General features: G+C 52.9%; 10 protein-coding genes across 10 annotated transcripts in view; 4 read left to right on the plus strand and 6 right to left on the minus strand.

Moving 5' to 3' along the window:
* Positions 1-287: 287 nt before the first annotated feature.
* Positions 288-794, minus strand: M421DRAFT_8017 (uncharacterized protein; the record flags this gene model as incomplete). Its single annotated transcript, XM_033597510.1, has 1 exon — positions 288-794. The coding sequence occupies one exon, from the start codon at positions 792-794 to the stop codon at positions 288-290; it is 507 nt and encodes a 168-aa protein (XP_033445589.1).
* A 1,692-nt stretch (positions 795-2,486) lies between these two features.
* Positions 2,487-3,578, minus strand: M421DRAFT_423893 (uncharacterized protein). Its single transcript, XM_033593596.1, has one exon. The coding sequence runs from the start codon at positions 3,254-3,256 to the stop codon at positions 2,861-2,863; it is 396 nt and encodes a 131-aa protein (XP_033445590.1). The 5' UTR covers positions 3,257-3,578; the 3' UTR covers positions 2,487-2,860.
* A 1,946-nt stretch (positions 3,579-5,524) lies between these two features.
* M421DRAFT_259588 (uncharacterized protein) lies at positions 5,525-6,533 on the minus strand. Its single transcript, XM_033588677.1, has one exon. The coding sequence runs from the start codon at positions 6,192-6,194 to the stop codon at positions 5,616-5,618; it is 579 nt and encodes a 192-aa protein (XP_033445591.1). The 5' UTR covers positions 6,195-6,533; the 3' UTR covers positions 5,525-5,615.
* On the minus strand, positions 6,194-8,863 carry M421DRAFT_8019 (DRMBL-domain-containing protein; the record flags this gene model as incomplete). Its single annotated transcript, XM_033597511.1, has 1 exon — positions 6,194-8,863. One exon carries the CDS (start codon positions 8,861-8,863, stop codon positions 6,194-6,196), a length of 2,670 nt encoding a protein of 889 aa, XP_033445592.1.
* A 1,202-nt stretch (positions 8,864-10,065) lies between these two features.
* Positions 10,066-11,432, plus strand: M421DRAFT_259623 (carbohydrate esterase family 5 protein). Its single transcript, XM_033588678.1, has 3 exons — positions 10,066-10,818; positions 10,867-10,984; positions 11,036-11,432. Exons 1-3 carry the CDS (start codon positions 10,348-10,350, stop codon positions 11,215-11,217), a joined length of 771 nt encoding a protein of 256 aa, XP_033445593.1. The 5' UTR covers positions 10,066-10,347; the 3' UTR covers positions 11,218-11,432.
* M421DRAFT_399951 (uncharacterized protein) lies at positions 10,884-12,616 on the minus strand (the record flags this gene model as incomplete). Its single annotated transcript, XM_033590189.1, has 4 exons — positions 10,884-11,504; positions 11,640-11,780; positions 11,858-12,116; positions 12,548-12,616. 4 exons carry the CDS (start codon positions 12,614-12,616, stop codon positions 11,347-11,349), a joined length of 627 nt encoding a protein of 208 aa, XP_033445594.1. The 3' UTR covers positions 10,884-11,346.
* A 199-nt stretch (positions 12,617-12,815) lies between these two features.
* Positions 12,816-16,352, minus strand: M421DRAFT_103228 (verprolin; the record flags this gene model as incomplete). Its single annotated transcript, XM_033586886.1, has 3 exons — positions 12,816-12,950; positions 13,187-13,334; positions 13,891-16,352. 3 exons carry the CDS (start codon positions 16,350-16,352, stop codon positions 12,816-12,818), a joined length of 2,745 nt encoding a protein of 914 aa, XP_033445595.1.
* Positions 16,353-17,543: 1,191 nt separating this feature from the next.
* On the plus strand, positions 17,544-18,732 carry M421DRAFT_103229 (ribulose-phosphate 3-epimerase; the record flags this gene model as incomplete). Its single annotated transcript, XM_033586887.1, has 3 exons — positions 17,544-17,648; positions 17,700-18,086; positions 18,466-18,732. 3 exons carry the CDS (start codon positions 17,544-17,546, stop codon positions 18,730-18,732), a joined length of 759 nt encoding a protein of 252 aa, XP_033445596.1.
* Positions 18,733-19,189: 457 nt separating this feature from the next.
* On the plus strand, positions 19,190-20,273 carry M421DRAFT_259788 (uncharacterized protein). The gene has a single exon (XM_033588679.1). The coding sequence runs from the start codon at positions 19,318-19,320 to the stop codon at positions 20,008-20,010; it is 693 nt and encodes a 230-aa protein (XP_033445597.1). The 5' UTR covers positions 19,190-19,317; the 3' UTR covers positions 20,011-20,273.
* Positions 20,274-20,553: 280 nt separating this feature from the next.
* M421DRAFT_94797 (uncharacterized protein) overlaps positions 20,554-21,149 on the plus strand; it is a gene marked incomplete at both ends in the record, with an annotated part of 2,174 nt that continues 1,578 nt past the window's right edge. The window contains one exon of the mRNA XM_033598237.1: positions 20,554-21,125. Coding sequence (XP_033445598.1) covers positions 20,554-21,125 — 572 coding nt within the window. The remainder of the gene's footprint in view (positions 21,126-21,149) is intronic.

The raw sequence follows: 21,149 nt of genomic DNA on the forward strand, positions 1-21,149 counted from the left end.
GATGCCTCACCAAGAAGAGATTCTGCAAAGCACGATCCCACATGAATGAGGGAGTGCATCCATAGGCAATTTGAAAGAACCTACACGTTTGAATAGGGCTATTAGTCGCAGCTGTGGTTTTCGGTGAGAATTAATGTAGTACTGTCGATGAGGGTGAGTGTTGTATCGTGAAGACGAGGCGTGAAGCGCTTGACGAGTGTTGTTTGCCGTTCTGTCCCCCGACTTGTATGTGCGGCCTATGCCCTTAACAAGCGATAGTGCGCCGTCGGTAAGGTCTCCAGGCACTCTCATGCAGCGTCCACGAGCCCTCCAAGGACTGTCGAGATGTACACGCACTCGGTCGCGATGACTCTTATATTGTCTCCCTCCTTCTCACGCGCCTTCGATTTTTCCGCAACTAGTAGCTGTACAAGGTCGTCCTGGCTCAGTCCCCCGGATACGAGATCATTCTCCATCTGTACAATACGCCAAAAGTCGATGTAGATCGTTTGAAGCTGCGGGAATACTGCGACAAGGCTAATGTTGTGAGCTGATCTGTAGTAGCCGGTCGCACCACCCGGAAGCTTTAGACTGCGAATCTGCTTGCGCTGACTGTGTGCGCGGCACGAGAGCCAGACTCTCATCGAGTGCTCATCGGTGAACGCAAACGTGTTGAGAGCGTATAGAAGACCATGCGTCTCGTCGTACAGCTGTCGACAGATAATAGGCAAGAGGATCACCGCATTGCCCTCGCTCCAAGTCTGCGAGTGTGTTGGCGGGGTGGTGGAGTAGCAGCAGCGCAGCGCTACCGTCATGTCGAACGCCGTAAGGTATCTGGAGCGGACCAGTATACATTCAGCCTGCAAGACAATTGTATAGATTCGATTTCTCATCTCGGCTGGAAGGCGAAGCAATGGAGAGTCCTGTCGATTTGCGGAGGCCCTATCAATATCAGTGTTTCGTCCCCACAAGCGCACGCAGATGATCAACTGACTTTGCGCAAGTCTTGAGCTTGCTTATATCAATAGGCCTATCTTTCTCATTGGAGCATTTCCCCACCAACTTCTCCCGCGTGCGGACCGCAGAGGTCTTCCTTGCGACAACGATTGTTGTACTGGCGTCGTCGACCATGTTTGCAGGAAGAAGCCGCGAAAGCCAACGGTAGTTTGTGTTATGGTTGTCGCACGCCCGTCTGTGTTGAGTGCAGAAGGTGCGTTGGTCGTCTTTGGGGTTTGTGCACTCTACACGACGCGTTTGATGCTGCCTTCACTTTGGCTTGCTGTCCAACGACTACTCCAGCGATCGCGCAACCTAGGGCTACTGAGGCGTTCAGCGACTTTGTGACCATGGCGAAGAGATCTCAGAAGGCCTGTGTAGTGTTTAACGATGCGATGAGTTGAAGCCCGGATATTGCTCACACCAAACCACATGATTGCGGAAGCCTTGCGTAGAGATTTGTGGTTGTACTCAAAAAGCGCCTTGACAAATGGCTCCTTGACATCTCGATAAATAGCTCGAGTCCCGCCTGATAGCCTGGATTCATGCCATCACAACTATCTGGCTTAACGTTGGGTGGATATGCTACGGCAGAATTACTCGCTCGATCAATTAAGTCGGCGAAGGAGTGAAGCTGGTGACCTCGTACCTAGCTTGGGATGTTGTGTTGCACAAGTACTGCGTCGAAAACGAGGACGTTCGCTGGGACAGTATGGATATGGACAAGGCTTACGATCTTCATTACCAGTTCGCAGACTGGGTCTACAGCACTGACAGGGAAGCTTGTGGTTCAGGTCGCATGGAGCAAACGCTGAACCAAATTAAAGACCCGCGCGACTGGATAGACTGGACTGAACAACCCATCGCGCACTTCTTCGAGCATCGACTGGGCTGTTCGGGACATCTCAACTACTAACTACCTCCAGCCAGAGGTGTCGCGACATTGTCCTAAACTTAATTCCCTTTGGTAGCGGTCTATATCTACTCAAGGAGAAATTCTGCGTTCTTGGAGCTACGGTCGTGTTCAACCTTGCGGTAGTCGACTTGGTCTCGGACCTTCAATGTACAGCTGGGGAAGATGAACCCGGCCAGCGTGCTGTCTTTCACAAGATATTTCTGAAGTGACGCATCAAAATCAATGATATGGATTCTCTACAGCCTTCTCTTGTGGAATTGCCTCTCTGGTGAAGACGCCGTATTCAAATGCGAGCTGCGCTAAACATGTCTCTAATGTAAGACCTAACGCAGGTACCGATACGACCTGACCCTCGACGCGTGGCTATGCCAACGCAGCATTGATTACACCACGACCTTCCAAACCATGTGCAACCGCGACAAACATTCAGAGCTCAAGTTCGAAATCGCAGAAAATGTTTGCTTGATGAGCTTGGAACGCAAATCGATCTGTTACAGCTGGCCTGAGGCTCCACTTTTTCAGCTCCACTAGCCAAGTCGGCTCCTCCCTATTTTTGGTGCACGTTGAACAGACACTGAAACAACACTCGAAAGATGCGAGAGCCGAATTCACTACTGCTACTTCTCTTTCGGACCGCATATTTGTACACCATCATCATTTACGCATCGTGCGCAGCTCTTGGCTTTCCCGTGGCCTGGGTTGGAGTCACGGCAGCAGTGATAGTCGCATTTGGATCAGAGATAGCTTTCGTCATGAGTGCGAGAGAGGTTTTAAATGAGAAGAAGGAAACAAGATATGTTGTCTGACGAGCTTTCAGATGAGGCAAGAGCAGACAAGCAGCTGAACCAAATGGACCTGAGACTACCGCTACGTTTCGGAGGAGCCATACCACAACGACAATCACCCCCGCAACCAATTCAAGCTGACCTAGTCGACTCTAAACAGTTTCTCTTCACTACTTCCATGCCATCACATCGACCACTCAGCATCCTCAACGATGGCCTCATGAGCATTGGCTTCCTCATTGGCGTTTCCCACGTCAGCGGCTTCCACATCGACCACCTCATGATGGCATGCCATGGAACCATTGCGCATTAGCCTACCATAACAAAGCTGCGCCATGCAGCCACGGCACGCGAAGGCCTGCTCTCGACACTCATCGCATATCCCGCCGCGGCCCAGCGTAATATCCACGAGGGCGCTCAACTGCTCGATTTTGGCGCTATTCCAAAGCGAGTGAGCTGTTTTGCAGAGAATATATGCGACGCAGATGAGAAGTGGTGAAAGACGCACTCGACGAACGGACATGAGGAGGAAGATATGAAAAGCTGAAAGCTGCATAAAGACCTCGTGTGGAATCGGCATCGGTATGGTGGGAAGGCGTGCGAAGAGAGCGTTCGGTCGAGGTCGAGGCTCGTTAACGTCTGGACCTAGCACTGGCACATGTCAGTAAACGGGGAGAGGGGAACGCTGTAGATAGGAGCAATTTACCGAGATCGAGCAGGATGCCGAGAAGAGGCATGGTGGAGAGATGGAAGGCGGACGAGTACTGAAATGGAAACGCATTAAACTGGAGGCCAGAGTAATCTGCAAATATGCTGGGAGCGCCGAAGGCTCGTTGGCGGAAAGAGGAAGGAGCAAACAAGGCGCCAAGAGCGGGAAGTAAAGTGAAGGTAGCTGCAAAGACAGATTGAAAGAAGACTCGGACAGAGTCTCTTATACTACCTATTACCTCGAGTGCTCTGGTAGTCTTGTCTTGTGAAATTTTTCCTATCTCAATTCCTGTCTCCCGGCTTCCAGCAGATTTCTCCGACTTGCGTTAGCACCAATTCCACCGCAGCAGCGACAGGACTCCTTCCGACTAGCCACGCATCTTTCACATATCTCACAGTGCCACGAGTCAGCAGAAAAGCAGCGCTTGCATGTCTAGGAACTTCTCCTTTCGTCTGCCATAACTTTAGTGTCGATGCAGAAATAGAAGTAGAAGTTTCTCTTGTCGAGCGCTGATGACACGAGCTGACAGGTAAGCTCCCAACGTCTGGCGCCCGTTGGCTTCATATATCGTGCGCTTGAAGTTTCTGGTAAGGCCTTGACGGTCAGGGTCTTCATGTAACGGGCCGTGCGATGGTAGAACCAGTCTTGCAAACGATGCCCTTAATGTCCTTCTTACTATAGTTTTACAGAGCATCTGAAGGCAAGTTTTGGAGTCTAAATAGGACAATTGCGAATATGTTGTTGATTCGTCGACGGTTCCTGAACTTCTCGTAGAGGTATCGATTACCTATCCTCCAGGAACAGCTCGAAACACTGCGATGGAGATTCTGCCACTTTCGGCTGTCTCGGTACGTCGTAGAAAGATATTTCGAAGGCATTGTACTTGCTTACGTAAGCAGTGCTGAATTGATGTTCGTGTGAATGCCACAATTCCTCCGATCGTCATGATCCATCCGCTGCTTAGACGAACAGTAATAGCGACGGGTATATTTATGGCTGGATCGAAAGCATATGCAAGTTGTGTATATTTTGTCGCGCTAGATATTTGATCATCGCAATCGCATCCCTCGTGAGGAATAACTGGGCGAGTTGTAGTCAGCTGGGACGCATTAGTCAAATGCAATTTCAAGGCATGCTGGAAATGTCCCACCTCGCTGACGACTAGCCAAGGCTATTCGATGAGGCCATCAGGCTCTGGTGGATCTGATGTCTCTTCGACTTTGGCCTCTGTGGATGGGTGTACACTCACGCTCGGCGATGCGAGATAGTTGGCATACCGTATGAAGCGTGGCAGCTGGGCCGTGATTGACGCTAAGAACTGTCTTGCATCATGCTTGGTGTGCCCAATAAGAGAGGGCCTTGAGGCCGTCGCAGTGATTTCGTGGAGCTTTGAAGAGCAACCCAATCATCTTGTATGGTAAATGCGGTTGACGCTTGAGTTCCTAAGTAGCACCCCCTGAGAGTGGTCTAGTTCCTCTATCAATCCAGCCTAGATAAAGAAGCTGATTCCCAAGACCTCCTCGAGCAACGGATACCCTCCAGATTTGTCACGTGCATCTTCTGAGCCCAAATGAGAGCCATACTTCTGTATTGTAGAAATTTCTTGTAAGTCTAGTATTTCTTCACATGTGAAAGTCGTTGCATCGTGAGTCGTTTAAGACTCGCCACGAAGCATTCAGGCCATGTGGGCCGGTGCTCGAATAAGGCGAGGAAAATGGCGTATCTGGATCATCAGGAAGCGGAGGACTCGACAGAAGCTCGTCCATACGATCGAAAGCTCCAGCTGCTTGATGTACGCGGAGAACTTTCCACACGCGATCCGCTATACCAATCATGATAGGAAAGCGACACGCACAAGGAACGAGTGTGGCTCGTTCGGTCAACCTTGTCAGGATAGCCTTGATGGATGGCGAAGGTTTGTGAGAGAGGGGAGGCGCAGTCGAAATTCGCAACCAGGAACGCATGAACCGGCCATAACATACATATGTCGCTGGTCGACGGCGCGGATAGTCCTCCCCGCTGCCTGCTTTTTATCGGAGAGGCAATGAGCAAGGCTAACAAATCCGGTCCAATGAGGAGGCTCTGCGAAATTAAATTTCCAGCTGGACATGCACGGTGACGCTTCCAGTTTACCCTGAACCAGTCACGGTGTGTGGTGGCCGAATGACTGCATGAAGCGTCTCAGCCCCGCTGGACAGGCTGGCGGATGATTCCACACCTTTCAGCCTAGTTAACACATACATCTGATGGCCTGTTTCGAGCGAAACATGTTGCGGGAAAACATATCTAGGAAACAATAACGAAGTATTCCAGCAATGAGAAATTCGAGAAGCTGACCAACCGAAGCATCATCATAGGCCAATCGGTCATGCTCTTGACGTCGTTGTGGCTGCTCGAGTATTTCACTGACAGTCAAGCCCGGCTTGGTATCATCACAGCCTTCGTGGTCGTGTTCACGTGGATCATGGGTATTCCAACAACCAACAGACCAGTCGATATTGTTGCAGCGAGCGCAATCTACGCAACAGCATTCATGGTGTTCATGCAAATGAAGTCGACCTGATCTCACGAAAGCCCACAGGCGACGGCGTAATGGTATCGTCTTTAATACAGCTACATAGCTGCATGCTGGTGTTTGAACGAGAAGTGCATAACGGAGAGTCAGTTTCGAGCATGTCGGGGTGTCGGCGTTGTAATAGAGGGTGCTTGGCCTTGGAAGCGTGGCAGCCTGGGGTCCCGCGCGTACATCTGAGCAAGATCCCTCGAGCAGTATTCTGAAAGGATCCCTTAGTGATACAATGCCGAGCATCAGCACCAGCTATCTTCTCCAAGCTTGAACAGACCGTTCTTCTTCTTCTCCACCGCCCACTTCTCGCACCAGCCTTTCATGCGCTCTCGACTCTTCCCCGAGCCAACATTTACAGTAGGAATGATCTTGTCAATGTTGAGCGCACAGCAGAACATCGTCAGCTCCCTGAAACTGCTGTGCTCGGAGTATGGCACGCCAAAGCAGCTTGCCCGACCGGTGCTTCCTCGTTGCGGTGACAGGTCCTTCATGCTGAATGTCGACTTCCAATTATTGGAGTGCAAGACAGAAGACACAAGAGGCGAGTCAGTAAAGCGGGAGTTTGGAGGACGGTAGTTCCATCCGCTGGGGCGAAACCCAATGGCGCGAGAGAACGTATCGGCATAATCGCTGAGGTAGTCGTCTAGTGTATCGGCGCGGATCTCGAACAGTGGTGTCATATGCACTTGTCCCTTGCGTGGGTCTGTAGTAAGTAACGCGTTCAGCTCAGGGTCTTCTAAAGCGCGGCAGATGCGTTGTTTGTTAGGAGGTGCGTAGATGAGCGAGCCTAGAGCTTTGGCAATGCCAATGCAGATGCGTTCCTTGCCGATGCTGTAGGTTCCTACGATGACTAAAAGTCGGCCGCGGTCTGGAGACGTAGGCATCTTGTCTGGACTCTCGGTCGAGCTCTTGTGTACAAATTTAGTCATGCCCGCACCAGCGCGGTCGCGCTTCATCTGCTCCCAGCCATCAGACTCGTCTGCGCGAACCCTGTTCAGCGACACACACATGTCTGCGCAGGCTTGGATGACTTGCTGCTGAGGCGGAAAGGCGTACTTCGGGGTAAGATAAGTCGTATCAAGGTAGCACACATCCAGTTTCTGCTGTCTGCTGGCACCACTGACTGCGTCAATGACATCTGGCCTCAAGAGCGGGTGCTCAACATGCATTTTGCAGGCCCGGAAGTCGCCGCAGTGAAGGACCCGTTGCAGCTTGGGCTTGGGACCTTTGCTGAGTTCCTTCTCGAATAAGAACAGAGAACTGCCAGGACAATGATTCGCCGAGATCATGGTGCAGTGCACACCCTCCGTGCCGGGGATCTCCGTCTTCTTCTCGAATTCCAGATCCACTACCCATTTGGAGTCGACACGTAATTGTTGTCTCACAAGGTTGCCCGTGACTTTGCTGCAATAGATAGGCCCATGTGACCACGATGATGTCAAGCCAATGTAATGATCGCTGTGGAAGTGGCTGAGAAAGTACGCATTCTGTCCCTTGACGGCTCCGTAGCGAAAGGCATCTACTGCGATGAAAAAGCCAGGCATGATCTTGTAGAAAGGACATGTGCGCTCGAAGGCAGGCTTTCCTCTCGCTGCGTTGTTAGCTGCAGCCGCCGTTGCCCAAGCAGCGTCCTCGGCGTGTCCAGCCATGAGCTTTGAAAACGCGGTTGTTGGTGCGACACCTGGCTTCACTCCTAATTGGAAAGGATTCGCCTGGGCCTCCTTTGGTGGTCTTGGTGCCCGCTTAAACGCTTTGGCATTGGGTACTGGCGTGGGTGTGTTATCTCGTTCAGCCTTGACCGGCGAAGGTAGTGGTATCGGCTTTCCATCTAGACATGCGTTGACATGCACCAAGCTCTCTTGTTCTGACAAGCCCTTGAGACTACTGCTGCACAAAGGGCAGGCCTGCGCGTCATCATCGTTCGTTGCCTTGTTCGCGTCGTCGTCGATCAATTCCTCGGGGAATAATGCGGGTGCGTCGGAATCGTCCAGATCTCCCTCAAAACCTGCCGCATCTATCCCTAATCTTCTCTGCTCCTTCATCCACCGCCGCTCGTTGTACTCTTCGCCTTCGAGAAAATCATCATTCTCGAGGTCAGCCTCATCGAACTCGTCTCGACCGAATTTCGATGTTTCTTCCATCTTCAATCGTGGTAGTGCGTAATCAGTCGTCGCTGGTATGTTATCTGTGGATAATGTGTCCTCCAAGGGTTTAGAACTCGATGAATCTCCTGTAGGCTCCTGTTTGATCGTACCTCTTCTCCGTATGAGCATTTCTGCCTCGTCTTCATCTTCGTCTGAATCGTCAACGAAAGGCCCAGGCTTCGTCCGTGGCTTCGACAACTCTGGCGCTTTTCTTGCCGGAGCTTCAGCGGCCGGGGCATTGGAAGCCTCCGGTGGGGGTGGTGAACATGCTGGAGCTTCCAGATTTTCGCTCAGCTTCCTCTTCTTATTGCTGCCCTCGTTCTCGTTGTATCTTATGTCATCGTTGTCCGTGCAAGTCATGACGCCGTTGTTGAGCTGATCACTCCACCCAACGTCTTCCTCTGCACCATCGAGCTCAATTGTTGGGTTTGAGCCACGTTCTTGCAAGAAGATTCGGTTATTGATATCCTCAGCCTTCTTAAAGAACGCCATGATGTTGCCATTCGCAGGCCTCTGTGGCTTCGACTTGTTCCTGGCATTGCTCGCTGCTGCTTTGCCTGCCCATTCCTTGGCGACCAATGTCGTCTGTGTCCGCTTTGGCGGCGGGGGAGTAGAAATTGCTTTTGGCGGAGCTTCTTTCGTCATGGTTCTGGCGGTCATGGCTGCGACTCTCGAAGACGAGCGGGGTGGCGAGGGTGCACGGCCGGTCGAAGGTGGTCCTTGAGCAATGTCAGGGAGCTCGCAGTTCTCTCGCGGGTTTCTGAACATAAGGGTCGTCACTAATGAGTCGTGGAGATAGTCGAGGTCGCGAAAGGGATGGCGTTGGTCACATCCATGTCTCGGTTGGCAGTCACGATCTACGCGCAAACGAAGGCGCGTCAGCACGTGACGTGCTAAAACGAGCTAAAATGCTTTCGGTGGCGAAGCCCGAGCAATCGGCAGTCGACGCGTTCGTTGGTTGCCCTCATTATTTGCGTGATCATGTATTTCCAGGCTGGCGTTACTTCGCTGTTTTAGACGATAATCTTTCTGCACTATGCCCGAGGGACCATATACATGGCAGCCGGGGTACTGTAATGATGGAGTGATATCACGCTTTTGAAGGCCTTCAAGGTCCCAGGCTGACTCTCGGGAGCTGGGAATCCTCCAATAGTTCAGAGTAAAATTTCGAATCTTGACCCGGTCTTCTTGGATAAAGTCGTGGTGGCATAGCCACCTATTGGTTAGACTATCACATTCACAGAAGCTACCCTTTAGTCGACAGATTCCAGACACTGGCTAAGGACCACACAATGCGCATGCTGTAATGCTTTCGTTAGCGTTACAGTATTATGGTGCCTCATAGTGCTCTGTTGAGGGTGTACGGTCTCTTCCAACTCAGTACGCCACACATGTTGCTCGTGGTAGCAATCACGGTTCCTTCCGCTCGTGGGGCAATCTTGGCTGCGAGCTGACGTCATGTCACAAACTGCGTGTCAAGGCTCATTTTAACGACCTCCACGCACGTCAACGCGACAGTGCCCTTCGCAAGGAATAGTCCTGGTGCTCAATACTCAGCATGCATGTATTGGACTTCGTATGTCAACGCGCTGGACAGCGGTCCTGTCTCTTACAGGCATGTTTTTGACTTGCTCCTGAGTTCTGACTTGCATGCAATGCAGTTCATGGCATGAGCGCCCACAAAGCTACCTATTGACCACTCATATCACAATTCCGGTCCAAGCACCTATGACATTCGTCGCGGATCCCCACGTGCACTCGGTACATGGATGGTCGTCTAACGCGATGAAGCAGGTCACGCTACAAGAACCGGACAAACGACCGAGACTGGGCAGCGCTCCAAACAAGCCCCCGATGCGCCGAGATGTACCCCATCAACGACACAAGGCTCATTATACAACGTGAGTTTCCCCGCATTCTCAATTGGCCGGCTTTGGCTTGCACTCATAGTGGACTTCGACGATCAGGACTGTATCAGGGACGCCCGCCAGTAGGGGGCGGGGTGAGGAACCAGTTGGGAAGAATATGTTCCTGAACGAGCCACTCGCCGTTGTGTGCCAAGTTTGCAAGGATACGACCGTTGCTAGAGGGGGGGAAAGGCCACCGTGATCAGCGTATTGAGATTACCGCCAGTACACACGGCGAATACAAATGAAAGAGAGTCGCGCGGGGAGTTACTCTGCAGCCTGCAATCCTCACTATTCGCCTTCCATCGCCTTACCATCAGTCGTTCAACTCTCCACCCGCGCAAGATGAAGGTCCAATCGATTCTCCCATTCGCCGCGGTGTTTGGCGCCGTTCTTGCCGCACCAGCACTAGTCGCTCAGGAAGAGGGAGTCAGCTTCCCGGTCACAGATGTCATTGACACCGGTCTCACCATCAGCGAGTACGCTGAGACACTCGAAGCTGGTAAGGTACCTGAGAAGGTCGACACTGCAACAAGACTGTCCAAGCGCCAATACACCGGCGATACCTACAACCAGCTCACCGATGGTACCGCCTGCCGCGCTGTCACCGTCATCTATGCTCGCGGTACTACTCAAGATGGCAATGTCGGGTCTGCTGACAGTGAGGGCCCAACATTCTTCAACGCCCTAGCCAGCCGTCTGGGTGGAACCAGCCAGCTCGCGATCCAGGGCGTCACCTACTCCGCGAGCATCCTTGGCTTCCTCGCTGGAGGTGATGCTGCAGGCGGAACCACCATGTTCAACTTGATCAACCAGGTATGAGATCTTCTTCCAGGTGACTGGACCAACACTAACCCTCGCTAGGCTATCACCAAGTGCCCGTCCACGAAGATCGTGATTTCTGGGTACAGCCAGGGTGCTCAGCTCGTACACACTGCCACTCAAAGGCTTACAGCTGAGGCTGCTGCTAAGGTTAGCGCCGGTAAGTCACAGATGAGGCTCACATATTTGGATTTAATATTGACCTCACTAGTTGTTACATTCGGCGATGCAGACCGCGATGAGTCGTTCGGCAGCGTCGCTAGCTCCAAGGTTCTTATCATCTGCCATGAGGGTGACAATATCTGCGATAACGGCATCATCATCACCCCTGAGCACAGGAACTATGAGATCGATGCTCCTGCTGCTGCTGCTTTCGTGGCGGGCAAGGTTTGAGGGGTCACGAATATAGTCAAATGCGCTAGGGAGAGAATGTTTTAACTTCCTGATTGGAAGATAGCTCAAATAATCCGCTGAACAATACGAAGCATCTATTGAAGACAGTGGTGCAATGTCATCACAATTCTAGAGGTTCAAGTCCATTAGCCATCTCTTCCCGTCACCAATTATATCAGCATTGACAAGTAGGGTCTCAACTCCCTCGCCAGTCCTAGACATAGAGGTACCATCAATAGTGAATTCCAGCTCTTTCGGTCCCCAATTCACTGTAGCTGCGCTGCAACCTTCGTGAACGTGAAGCAAGCGAGCCGCGGTCGTGTCCTTTTAAGAGCTTTAGCCAGCTTTTCGCATCCATAGTGTTTCAGTCTCTTGCTCACGTCAAGCTCATAGTCGTTAGAAGGTCAGGAACGCAGGCGGACCGTGCGATATGACAATGTCGACACCTTTTGACATCGTGCTCAGTCCCTCGTTAAACCTGTCTTCGCCATCGCCATATAGGAAGGCGAACTCTCCAAACTTTGGTGTGTATGGGGTTGCGTACACCGTGAACGATATTTCGTCTTTCAAGGCAAAGGAGTGTGTTCCGTCATTCAAAGATAGGTCCTATGCTCTTCCTGTGACCTCAAAAGTGAAAGACATTTAGCGCCAATCTCAACATCGTCTTCATCTTCAGCGAACTCATCCAACCATGCCTGATCTATATCAATATTGTGATTGCCAGCAATGACCAGCTTGACTTCGGCATCAACGGTCTTGATGCTGTTGATGGCCCGTTGGAAGCTGGGTGGACCGCCGTACTGCGTAAGGTCTCCGCAGTGGATGAAGACATCGACCTTGAGAGCGGGGTTCTCTGACGAGTATGGCCACTTATTGTGGAGATCTGAGATGATGAAGGTCTTGTGTGACTTGTGTTGAGCTCAAGCTCAAGTGGCTGTCGACTCTAGGAATTTGTCTCGAACGCCGCGGATGGACTCTTCACCGAGCCTGTCTCTAAATTTAGCAACACAGTCCGCGCTTCGAGCGAGTGAAATGTCAAAAGTGAACAATGGGGAAAGCCACCTCTACGAGAACTGGAGCCTTCATGACAGCTTGTGTCGAGGTAAATGACTGAACGCTGAGGCGTGTAGCGAACACCGATCAGTACTAGGATCGTACGAGATCGACAAAGAAGCGCGCCGGTGAGCCAGAAAGACGTAGCGGAGCAAAGACCAGGCGGCTCGATCTTCGACAGCTGCATAAGCCGATGCGTCACTGGAATTCTGTATTTGTTAGAGGCAGCATGAGTTTTGATTTGGAGAGTCGGCTCGTCGCCTGCCGTTCATCACACCCGAGTAAAAGGCAACAATGTAGACTGTGCTGGCGTGTCAATACGCCCATGACCAATTTCTAGTGTCATAACTCTTGGGTATATTTATGCTCGTCTCTTCTGCTTGCGTCTTTCGGCGATTTATCCGAACTGAATGACTCGCAATGGGGGCATTGCTGCATGCCTTCCTGCGCATTCTTCGATGTCTTTGCTTATTGGTTTGGCCCCGTAAAGCGTGATGGCCGTGGTTGTGCGTGTTGACTCGTCTCGAGCTGCTCTATTTGCCCGCTCATTTCGCCTTGTTCTTCGCCGCCTCGGTTTCTCTCCGCGTCGCGTCCTCGAGGAGTGCGGTGTCGACGGCGCCCGAGGGCAAGTGTACATATCGAATGACGGATCCACGGATGAACATGTCCTTTGTCGAGCACTGCTATTTGTCAGCCCCGAGTTCTCCTTAGATCTAACCCATTCCTGCGCATGTGCGTTCCGACATGTCTCGGACCGATACCTCTGCCAAATTCCGTGCTACTCGTGTGTACGAAGATGCCCAGCAGGAGCGCGCAGCTGCATTGGCGCTAATCCACAAGCGCACATGACTTCGTTGCCTCGTTTCGTGTCCCTTCGAAGAGCCAGGCTCCTATGACGTGCTGGAATATGACATACCAAATGTGGCCACCTGACCTCATCCACCGCCTCAGCATTGTCGAGCTTGATGTTCAGGTACTGATCGACGCTCTTCAGTGTCCCGCGGATCTGAACCTCGTTCTTGAGTTCGACGGTGATCTCGTGCTCGACGAGCGTTTTGAAGAAACTGCGCGTAGGTCAGAGTGGCGTGCAGAAGAAGCCTTTGGGGGCAGGAAGTTGAGACACAGCAGAAGGTGCTGAGGTGGTCAAGCATCAACAGGCTTTGGGTGACTTGGGGGTATACATGCCTGAAGAAGAGCATTGTAACAGCTGTCAATATGTGGAAGGGACTGGAGGGAGTTGGGTAGAGTGAAAGCTGATGATAAGCGTGTTCCTTCAATTGCAACTCGTGCGTTGTTGGCGGCGCGAAAGATGATGCAGTGATGTCGAGCTCTGGCCGCGTGGGGTTCGTGCCGCCGCAGATCTGCCGAAGAATGGTCACGTGGGAGCACCTTCATCATCGAGTTCACACCTCAGCTGCCGAGTGCATTGTTTCACAGCTAGTTCCAGCTCTGTAAAGCTAATAAAGGAGTGTAAAAATTTGGTTTGATTGGTATGGTCGACATATATTGCTGTACCACAAAAGAGATTCGCTGCGTGGTACCAATTCCATCATGTCCTGTTCGTACTCAATTCCCACTTGAAACCTTCCTTCTAAGACACAGTCATCAATTTACAATTACTTCCTGGCCCATCCAGTCAGCGACCTCCACGCACAGCCCTGCCTAGCGCCCTCCTCAAGCACCTGGACAACACCCTCCAAAAGCTTCTCCTCCTCCTTACCCATCTCCATCTGCAGCCTCAGCATCCACCTCTCCCACGCCCACGAGCCAACAATACCCGTCAACATCGCCGCATCGCGTGTCGAGCCAAACGCGGGCACATCCTGAACCTCGACCTCCCCACTCTCACCAATACACTTCTCCTGTGCCACTTTCGCGCAAACATTAAGCTCTTCCTTCCAGTTCGCCGCCGTCTGCCCCATAGGCAATACTATCCACGCTCGCTGCACATCGCGAAAGCCCGCCTTGGCGACGCGCGGCAGGAAGGTCTTGCTGGCCTGGGCATCGTACCCGCGAGTCTTGAGGTTAAACCCGAATTCGACGCCCATTGCTTGCGCGTTGCGGCCGGCGTGCATCAACTCTGCGTCCAGCAGAGAAAACTCCAGGATACCGCCGGGCTTGAGGCAGCGATGAAGCTCCTTCAGGCAGAGATCGTACTCGTCTGAAGAGCGACCGGCGGGCTTGTTGGTTTTCAGGAGCTCGTAGAGGGTGCGGGCGGAGATGACATCGAAATGGGCGTTGGGAAAGGGAAGGGTCCAAAGGTTAGGCACGCTGGTGTACTTGTGGTTGTCGGGACCGACTATGTTGGCGGAGGCATTATTGCCGGCGGTGTTGACAGTGACGACAGCAGCGTAGGGATAGTCATAGGCGACATTCCAGGCCCAGTCGTTGGTAGCAATGCCGCCAACGTCAAGGATGCGGGGAGAAGATGCGCGAGTAATACACCGCGCAGCGGGCTTACTGAGCAGCTTTCCACCGTTGAGTTGCTTATGTGCCTGCATGACCCATTGGCTGGGCAGCATCTGGTCAAGTGCCTGGCGCTCAGTCTGAGCACGAGCGATCCTCTCCTTAAGGGCAGTCGGGTCGTTGACGTAAAACTCAGAGACAGGGCGGGCGGGCGCTGGGCGCTCTGGCTCGTTCAGCTCGTACTTACCCATAAGCTGATCGCGATGGACAGCCGGGTTGCAGCGGCGCTGGAGGTGCATCGCCTCAGCGCGAGTCTGACGGTGGATAAAGGTGTCCTTCTTCTCGCAGCTGGAACGGATGTACTCGAGACCCTGAACGTAAGTCTGGATCTTTTTTGGCTCTTCGTCATTCCCTTCGATGTGGGCAGGCTCTTCCGCAAACGTGACCGACTTCTTCAAAACAGGCTTATCGACTGAGTTACTGCGGCTGTGAGTACCGCTGGATATGCTCGAGGAGTCCATATTGCTCATGATGCGGAGAGCAGCTGATAGCTCATCTTGCTCCTCGAGCCATCGACCGGTCATCTCAAGGTTGACTGAAGACAGTTTCTGCAGCTCGGCATTGTAGTTTTCGTTGTACAAGAAGACAGACTTGCTCGGGTTGATCTCCTTGACTTCAACGTTCTCTTCAACTGGGCTGAAGACTGCAGGTCGAGCTGTGGCCAACACCTCGTCCAATCCATCAAGGGTCTCACCACTGAGAGTCAAAGGGCGATCGGGTAGCGCTGGCATAACTTCGGTCTTGTGGCTCTCCCATGGGAGATTGTAAAACTTCTCGGCGGTGGAGGTGTTTGGGATCGAATCTTGACGCGCAGGTATGCTCCAGGTGGCGCGAGCGCCAGATTGAAGTGAAGAGAAGAATCCTCCCGGTGACGGTATGGAGATAGCAGAGATCGGGGTGTTATCGTCCTCCGACTCGTTCTGGTACTGGCTTGAGGGAATTGTCAGACCTAGGGAAGGGCGCGAAACCTGCTGCATCTCCATCTCACCCCTCAGCTCCGCTGATGAAGTCTCCTGGTCATCTTCTTCTTCAACCGCAGACTCGCCAAGGTGCTGCAGGGTGTGCATGGCCTGGAAGTCAAGCTGTACTGGTGGTGCCCAAGATCCCTCAGTCGAGAACGAATCACGCCTCGAACGCATATCAGGTGTTGCTGGACAGCTCAGCTTATCAAGCTCTTCTGATGTCAAACTTCCATCCAGAGAAGGCGCTGCCGAGTGCCCTGGAAGGTGAAGGTTGTGCGAGTTGATCATCTCAAGGACACGACGCGAGGGTGTGAGAAGTGCAGATGGTGTCATTGGCACTGCCGAAGTGGCGCTCTTCAGTTTCTCGATTGTTGGCCACGCGGTAGGTGACGGGATGATGAGTGACGGGAATCGTACTCGACGGTTTGGGCCTGAGATCTTCTTAACCGATGCGGAGGCGTGAAGAGGCACTTCAGCCTCGTCATCTGTAACATCGTACAGAGAATCGAAGTCGCTGTCGGCGCGGCTTGCACGATTAATCTTGGGGTAAGAACTTGAGTTGGGCGGGAAAGGAAACCGTGGAGAAGGCTGCGGTGTGATGTCGAACAGACGCGCCTTTGGTGTGGGAAAGTCCTCGTCGCTGCGAGGAGACATGGCGTTGTCTGCTGTGAAGTAGTACTCGTCGAGAGCACCACTGGCATCAGACTGGTATACTGAGGGCGCAAGTGTCTCAGGCATGCTGTAACTTGTGCTGGTATATTAGAGTGTTATCCGGAATTGACCAAGCCGTCAAAGTGTCCAAAGACGATGGTTGAGTGGAAATTTATTAAGTTGGGCGATAACCCTGGACTACGCTGATCAACAGCGAAATTGGAAAGACACAAATGATGAAAATGCTTCGATCAACGAAGACTTGAAATGAGAGAAGACTCAAAGAGGCGAAGTGAATGGCGAGAGCAGCAAGGTTCGCGTGGGCACCAACGCCAGGACGTTATATGGAGCGGAGACGCCTTGCTATCGATTCAGTGCTACCGTGGCTCCCGAGGCTGCACTGCCAACTATTCGTACAGTGGCAGAAGGGCCTGATTAGGACTAGGTGGGGAGTGTGCAGCGGCTCAAGGGCTGGCCACAACATTAAGTCCGCTTTTGCGGTGCGGTGGTTGGCCGGACCAGATTCATGGCTGGGCGAGGCTATGCGAAAATGGGCGCCGTGCGCGATGCACTGCGTGGGATGGTTGGGTGTTCGCTGTGTAAGCGCCCGGCAGCTCTATTTGTAGCGCTCGGGTAGTTATTGCTCATGCAGCCAATGGTACGCCGTAAACATGTTGCACAGCTCGCCCAATAGCGCGTCGTCTGAATAGAAATCATTAAAAAGGCTCTTGAACCTGCTCAGTAAATGTCGGTTGGCTGTTCAAAGGCTTCAGCTAAGGCGATAGCGGTCCGCTGCCGAAGCATCCTGTGTTGTGGATGATGAAAGCCTCGAAGTCTAGATGGCAAAGATCACGTGTTCAAAACACTCAGCTCAAGTCGCGCGCATCAACACCCACGCAAAAGGGCGTGCCGTTGAAACAAACTCGGCAGTCAGCGCGATTCAAAACAGCTGGTGGATGAATGAGGTTGCAGCAAACGGTTGGTATGAACAAAAGGTGAGCGAGACGCCTGATTCTTGCCCCACCAACGTCCCACGGGGCTTGGCATCGTCACAGGCCAGAGCCGTCAACACCAAGCATTCATCGTGAGGTTTGGTCACATCAGCAATCTCCACTGCACATCCCAGCGCACCCTTTGGCGCCCCAGACCTTCACCGCTTCGCGCAGCTTTGCCCCCGCGAAACGCCTGCCCAACATGTCCCCGCCCGCTATCATCGCGCCGTCAATTTTGTCGGCAGACTTCGGAGCGCTGGGCAAGGCTTGCTCAGACACCATCTCCCAGGGTGCCGACTGGCTTCATGTATGCCCGGGATGAACGAACTGATGTATGTGATATGGCTGATGCATCCAGGTCGATATCATGGACGGCCACTTCGTGCCCAACATGACCTTCGGTGCCCCAGTCGTCACCAAGATTCGCTCCCACGTCGACCGCCCCACTACTGCACATGGAAAGGGAACATTCGACTGCCACATGATGATTGCAGAGCCCAAGAAGTGGGTTCGCGAGTTCAAGATGGCCGGATGCGATTTGTACTGCTTCCACTACGAAGCTGCCATCTCGTCTACCGCCGCCGAGGAACCATCTGAGATTTCTAATAAGAAGACCTCGCCAAAAGAATTGATCAAATACATCCACAGCGAGGGCATGCAAGCTGGTATTGCCATCAAGCCAAGCACAAAGGTGGACGTGCTGTGGGATATTCTGGAGAATTCGAACAAGGATGAGGTTCCTGACGTGAGTAGCTTCCATTTTCCGGCGCATGCTGCCTATCGTTATCGAGGGGTGTCAGAGGACTCGGCTCAGGCATCAAAAGTTTCCTTTTGAGTTGGTCGAAACGGCTGCACTGTAGGGCTGAGCTGTCGGGCGGCTCGCTGTGGCGGCGCTTAGGCATGCGGACTCCAGACCCAGTGGCGTCTCAACTTTCGTCACCTTTCGAGAACACTGCCACGAATCACGCTTTTGTTCTGTTGCTCGTTGGTCTTCTCTTCGAGTCGCCATTGTAGCGCTACCCCTACGTACTCACCCTTCTTGCATTACGGCAGGATCAATAGTCGCCAACACTAGCGCTCGCTAAGAGCTACTCAGCGAGGACTCGTGACTAACAATTGCCTAGATGGTTCTCATCATGACCGTTGAGCCCGGATTCGGTGGTCAGTCTTTTATGGCTTCCGAGCTTCCAAAGGTTACCGCCCTTCGTCAGAAATACCCCGAACTTCACATCGAGGTCGATGGCGGTTTATCTGAGAAGACCATTGATCAAGCCGCCGATGCCGGCGCCAACGTAATTGTCGCTGGGAGTGCCGTTTTTGGCGCCGCCGATCCAGGTGATGTAATTAAGAAGCTTCGCGACGCTGTCGAGGCAAAGAGAGGCAAATTGTGAGCGTCTTCCAGGTGAGAGTGTGCGCTTCGAATGATGATATGATGACGATGATAGCATATACAGACAACAGTGTACACGACTTTATGACTCAAGGATAGACAAAATGCACATACGCTTCATCCTCTTCCGGCGCCATCCAGATTTTGCTGAAATGGCGATATAGTCAGAAACCTTGCTCGCTGTTGCTCAACCCAGAAATGATGGGATGATCGGCGCAGCTCAAATGATCTAGGTGGCATGGACTCAAACATAGGTAGTATGACCGCCTCAGTTGTCGGGCGACGATGACGTGGCTATGAGAGCACAGAGCCCTTTCCTCTCGATGCATTGCGACCAGTCGCTCTTAGACACTGAATGGGTTCACTGCGACAGTGGTCGACTGAGTCCACGGATCTCACGATTGCGGTACTAGTCTACAGCCGCCTCATTGAGCCCAATCGCCTACTTCACACGATGCGGACATCGCTTCAAAAAGATATCAAAACCTGCTCTACCAACACGGCTTTAGTTCCGAGCTCCGTTGTTTTCGGCAAGACTCACTGATGAGCTCAGAACCAGGACGGAGTACGACCCTCATTCCTCGCCATGAGTTTGTGCATCACCGAAAAAAGGAAGTCGATGGTGTTCCTGAGTGCCGCGCGTTCACGGCTGATGGTGGAGATTAAGCTCGGAATGCCCCGCAAGCAACTCACAACGCCGCAACAATATTCCTATTGTACCTCCTCTTGCATTATCAGGACCTTGCCCAGGAAAAACCCTGGCAAAAAAAATTCCGCAATCGATGCCAGGACCGTTGCATGCGATTTGGCGCCTGCTAGCGTACTCCCGCGTGCAGGTACCCTGGAATGTCCAAATCATAGTTTATATGGACTATCCACACTGTGGTACTCAGATGATGTGCGCGCCTATGTCTGCGATCCTTGTCGTTGTTGTTCAGCGTTGCTTCTTGGAATGGCCGGAGATGAAGTCGTACAGCAGACGCGTGCATCCAGCAACGAGTTCGACATTGAGCGACGATCGGAAGAAGACAACACACGAAGACAAGCTTCGTCTGGAGCCGCGACAAGCTCTCCACCTGCATATCGACTGTACCAAGCTTCGGCTGGGCCTTCCCTCCACCTCATAGCAGCTCCTTGGGTGAACCATGGCCAGCCAATGCTTTGCAGGGGTTACGCCACAATCCATCATTCAGCCACGAACGCGTCTCATTCATCTATTCGGAAGTGGCTAAGCTCGCAGGAGCACAGCTCATTTTTTTCGTCATTGCTATCCGCGTAGTCCATGGTCTGGCAGCGTAGAATCCAGCACAACACGTAAGCTGCGGGTACTGCCGGTTTCAGAACATCGACGACGACACTGTGAAACAAGAAACACTGTCAAACAGTCCAGACCGCATTCTCGAAAGATCCCATGGATGCTGGAGCATTGCGAGACACTGGTTCGCGGAAATGCACTGTTACTGCGCCCGTCAACAGGTGCCAGATTAATGACAGGCTCCAGAAGCCTCGCACGCAGCTGCGCGGCTTGCGCCCCTTCCAGCGATCCACATTCGTTTGCCGCGTCATGTTTACCGCTGAGTCGATGTCGAGTCGTGCCTCTGTAGAGTATGGAGGTCTGTATAAATGATCTGGTGAGCACCTTTCAAGTTGTCATCCACCAACCTTCACTTCTTTCTTCCTCCTTCCAACTCTCCAGCTCTTCGCTTCGCTTCCGCAGCACTGTGTGCTTTCAGTCACTTCAAACAGCACTGCGTGCGTTCGTCAAAGCCGTCTTTCAATCTTTCTTCACCTCAGTCCAGTCACTTCAACAACAGCAGTCAAAATGGTTGCCTTCTCTCGCATCACTTTCGCCATTGCCGTCGCCGGCTTGAGCTCTGCTCAGTCCTTCTCTGGACCCGCTCCCTCCGGTTTCCCGACCGACTTGCCTACCGACTTCCCGAGTGGTGCCGCACGCCCGACTGGTGGTTTCGGTGGTGGGCCAAGGCCCTCTGGCACCGGCGTCGTTGGTGCTCAGCGCGCTCAGCAGAGCGGCAACGCTCCTTTCCCAAGTGGTGGTGATTTCTCTGGCTTCCCAAGCGGTGCTGCGAGACCCACTGGTCACCACAGCCCCGGCGGAAAGGGCATGCCTAGTGGAAAACCTAGCGGAGCTGTTCCTACCGACTTCCCCTCTGCAGCCTCTGACCTCGAGCGCCGCCAACAGCCAACTGGTCTGCCTGGTTCCTCTGGCAGCTCCCCTGGTTCCTCTGGCAGCTCCCCTGGTTCCTCTGGCAGCTCCCCTGGTTCCTCTGGCAGCTCCCCTGGCTCCTCTGGCAGCTCCTCTGACTCCTCTGGCAGCTCTCCTGGCTCCTCTGGCAGCTCTCCTGATTCCTCTGGCAGCTCCCCTGGAACTCCTCCGTCTGGCTCGCCTCCATCCGGCAC

Source organism: Didymella exigua (genome assembly GCF_010094145.1).
Source record: "Didymella exigua CBS 183.55 unplaced genomic scaffold M421scaffold_30, whole genome shotgun sequence".
In the NCBI taxonomy this organism is placed as follows: domain Eukaryota; kingdom Fungi; phylum Ascomycota; class Dothideomycetes; order Pleosporales; family Didymellaceae; genus Didymella; species Didymella exigua.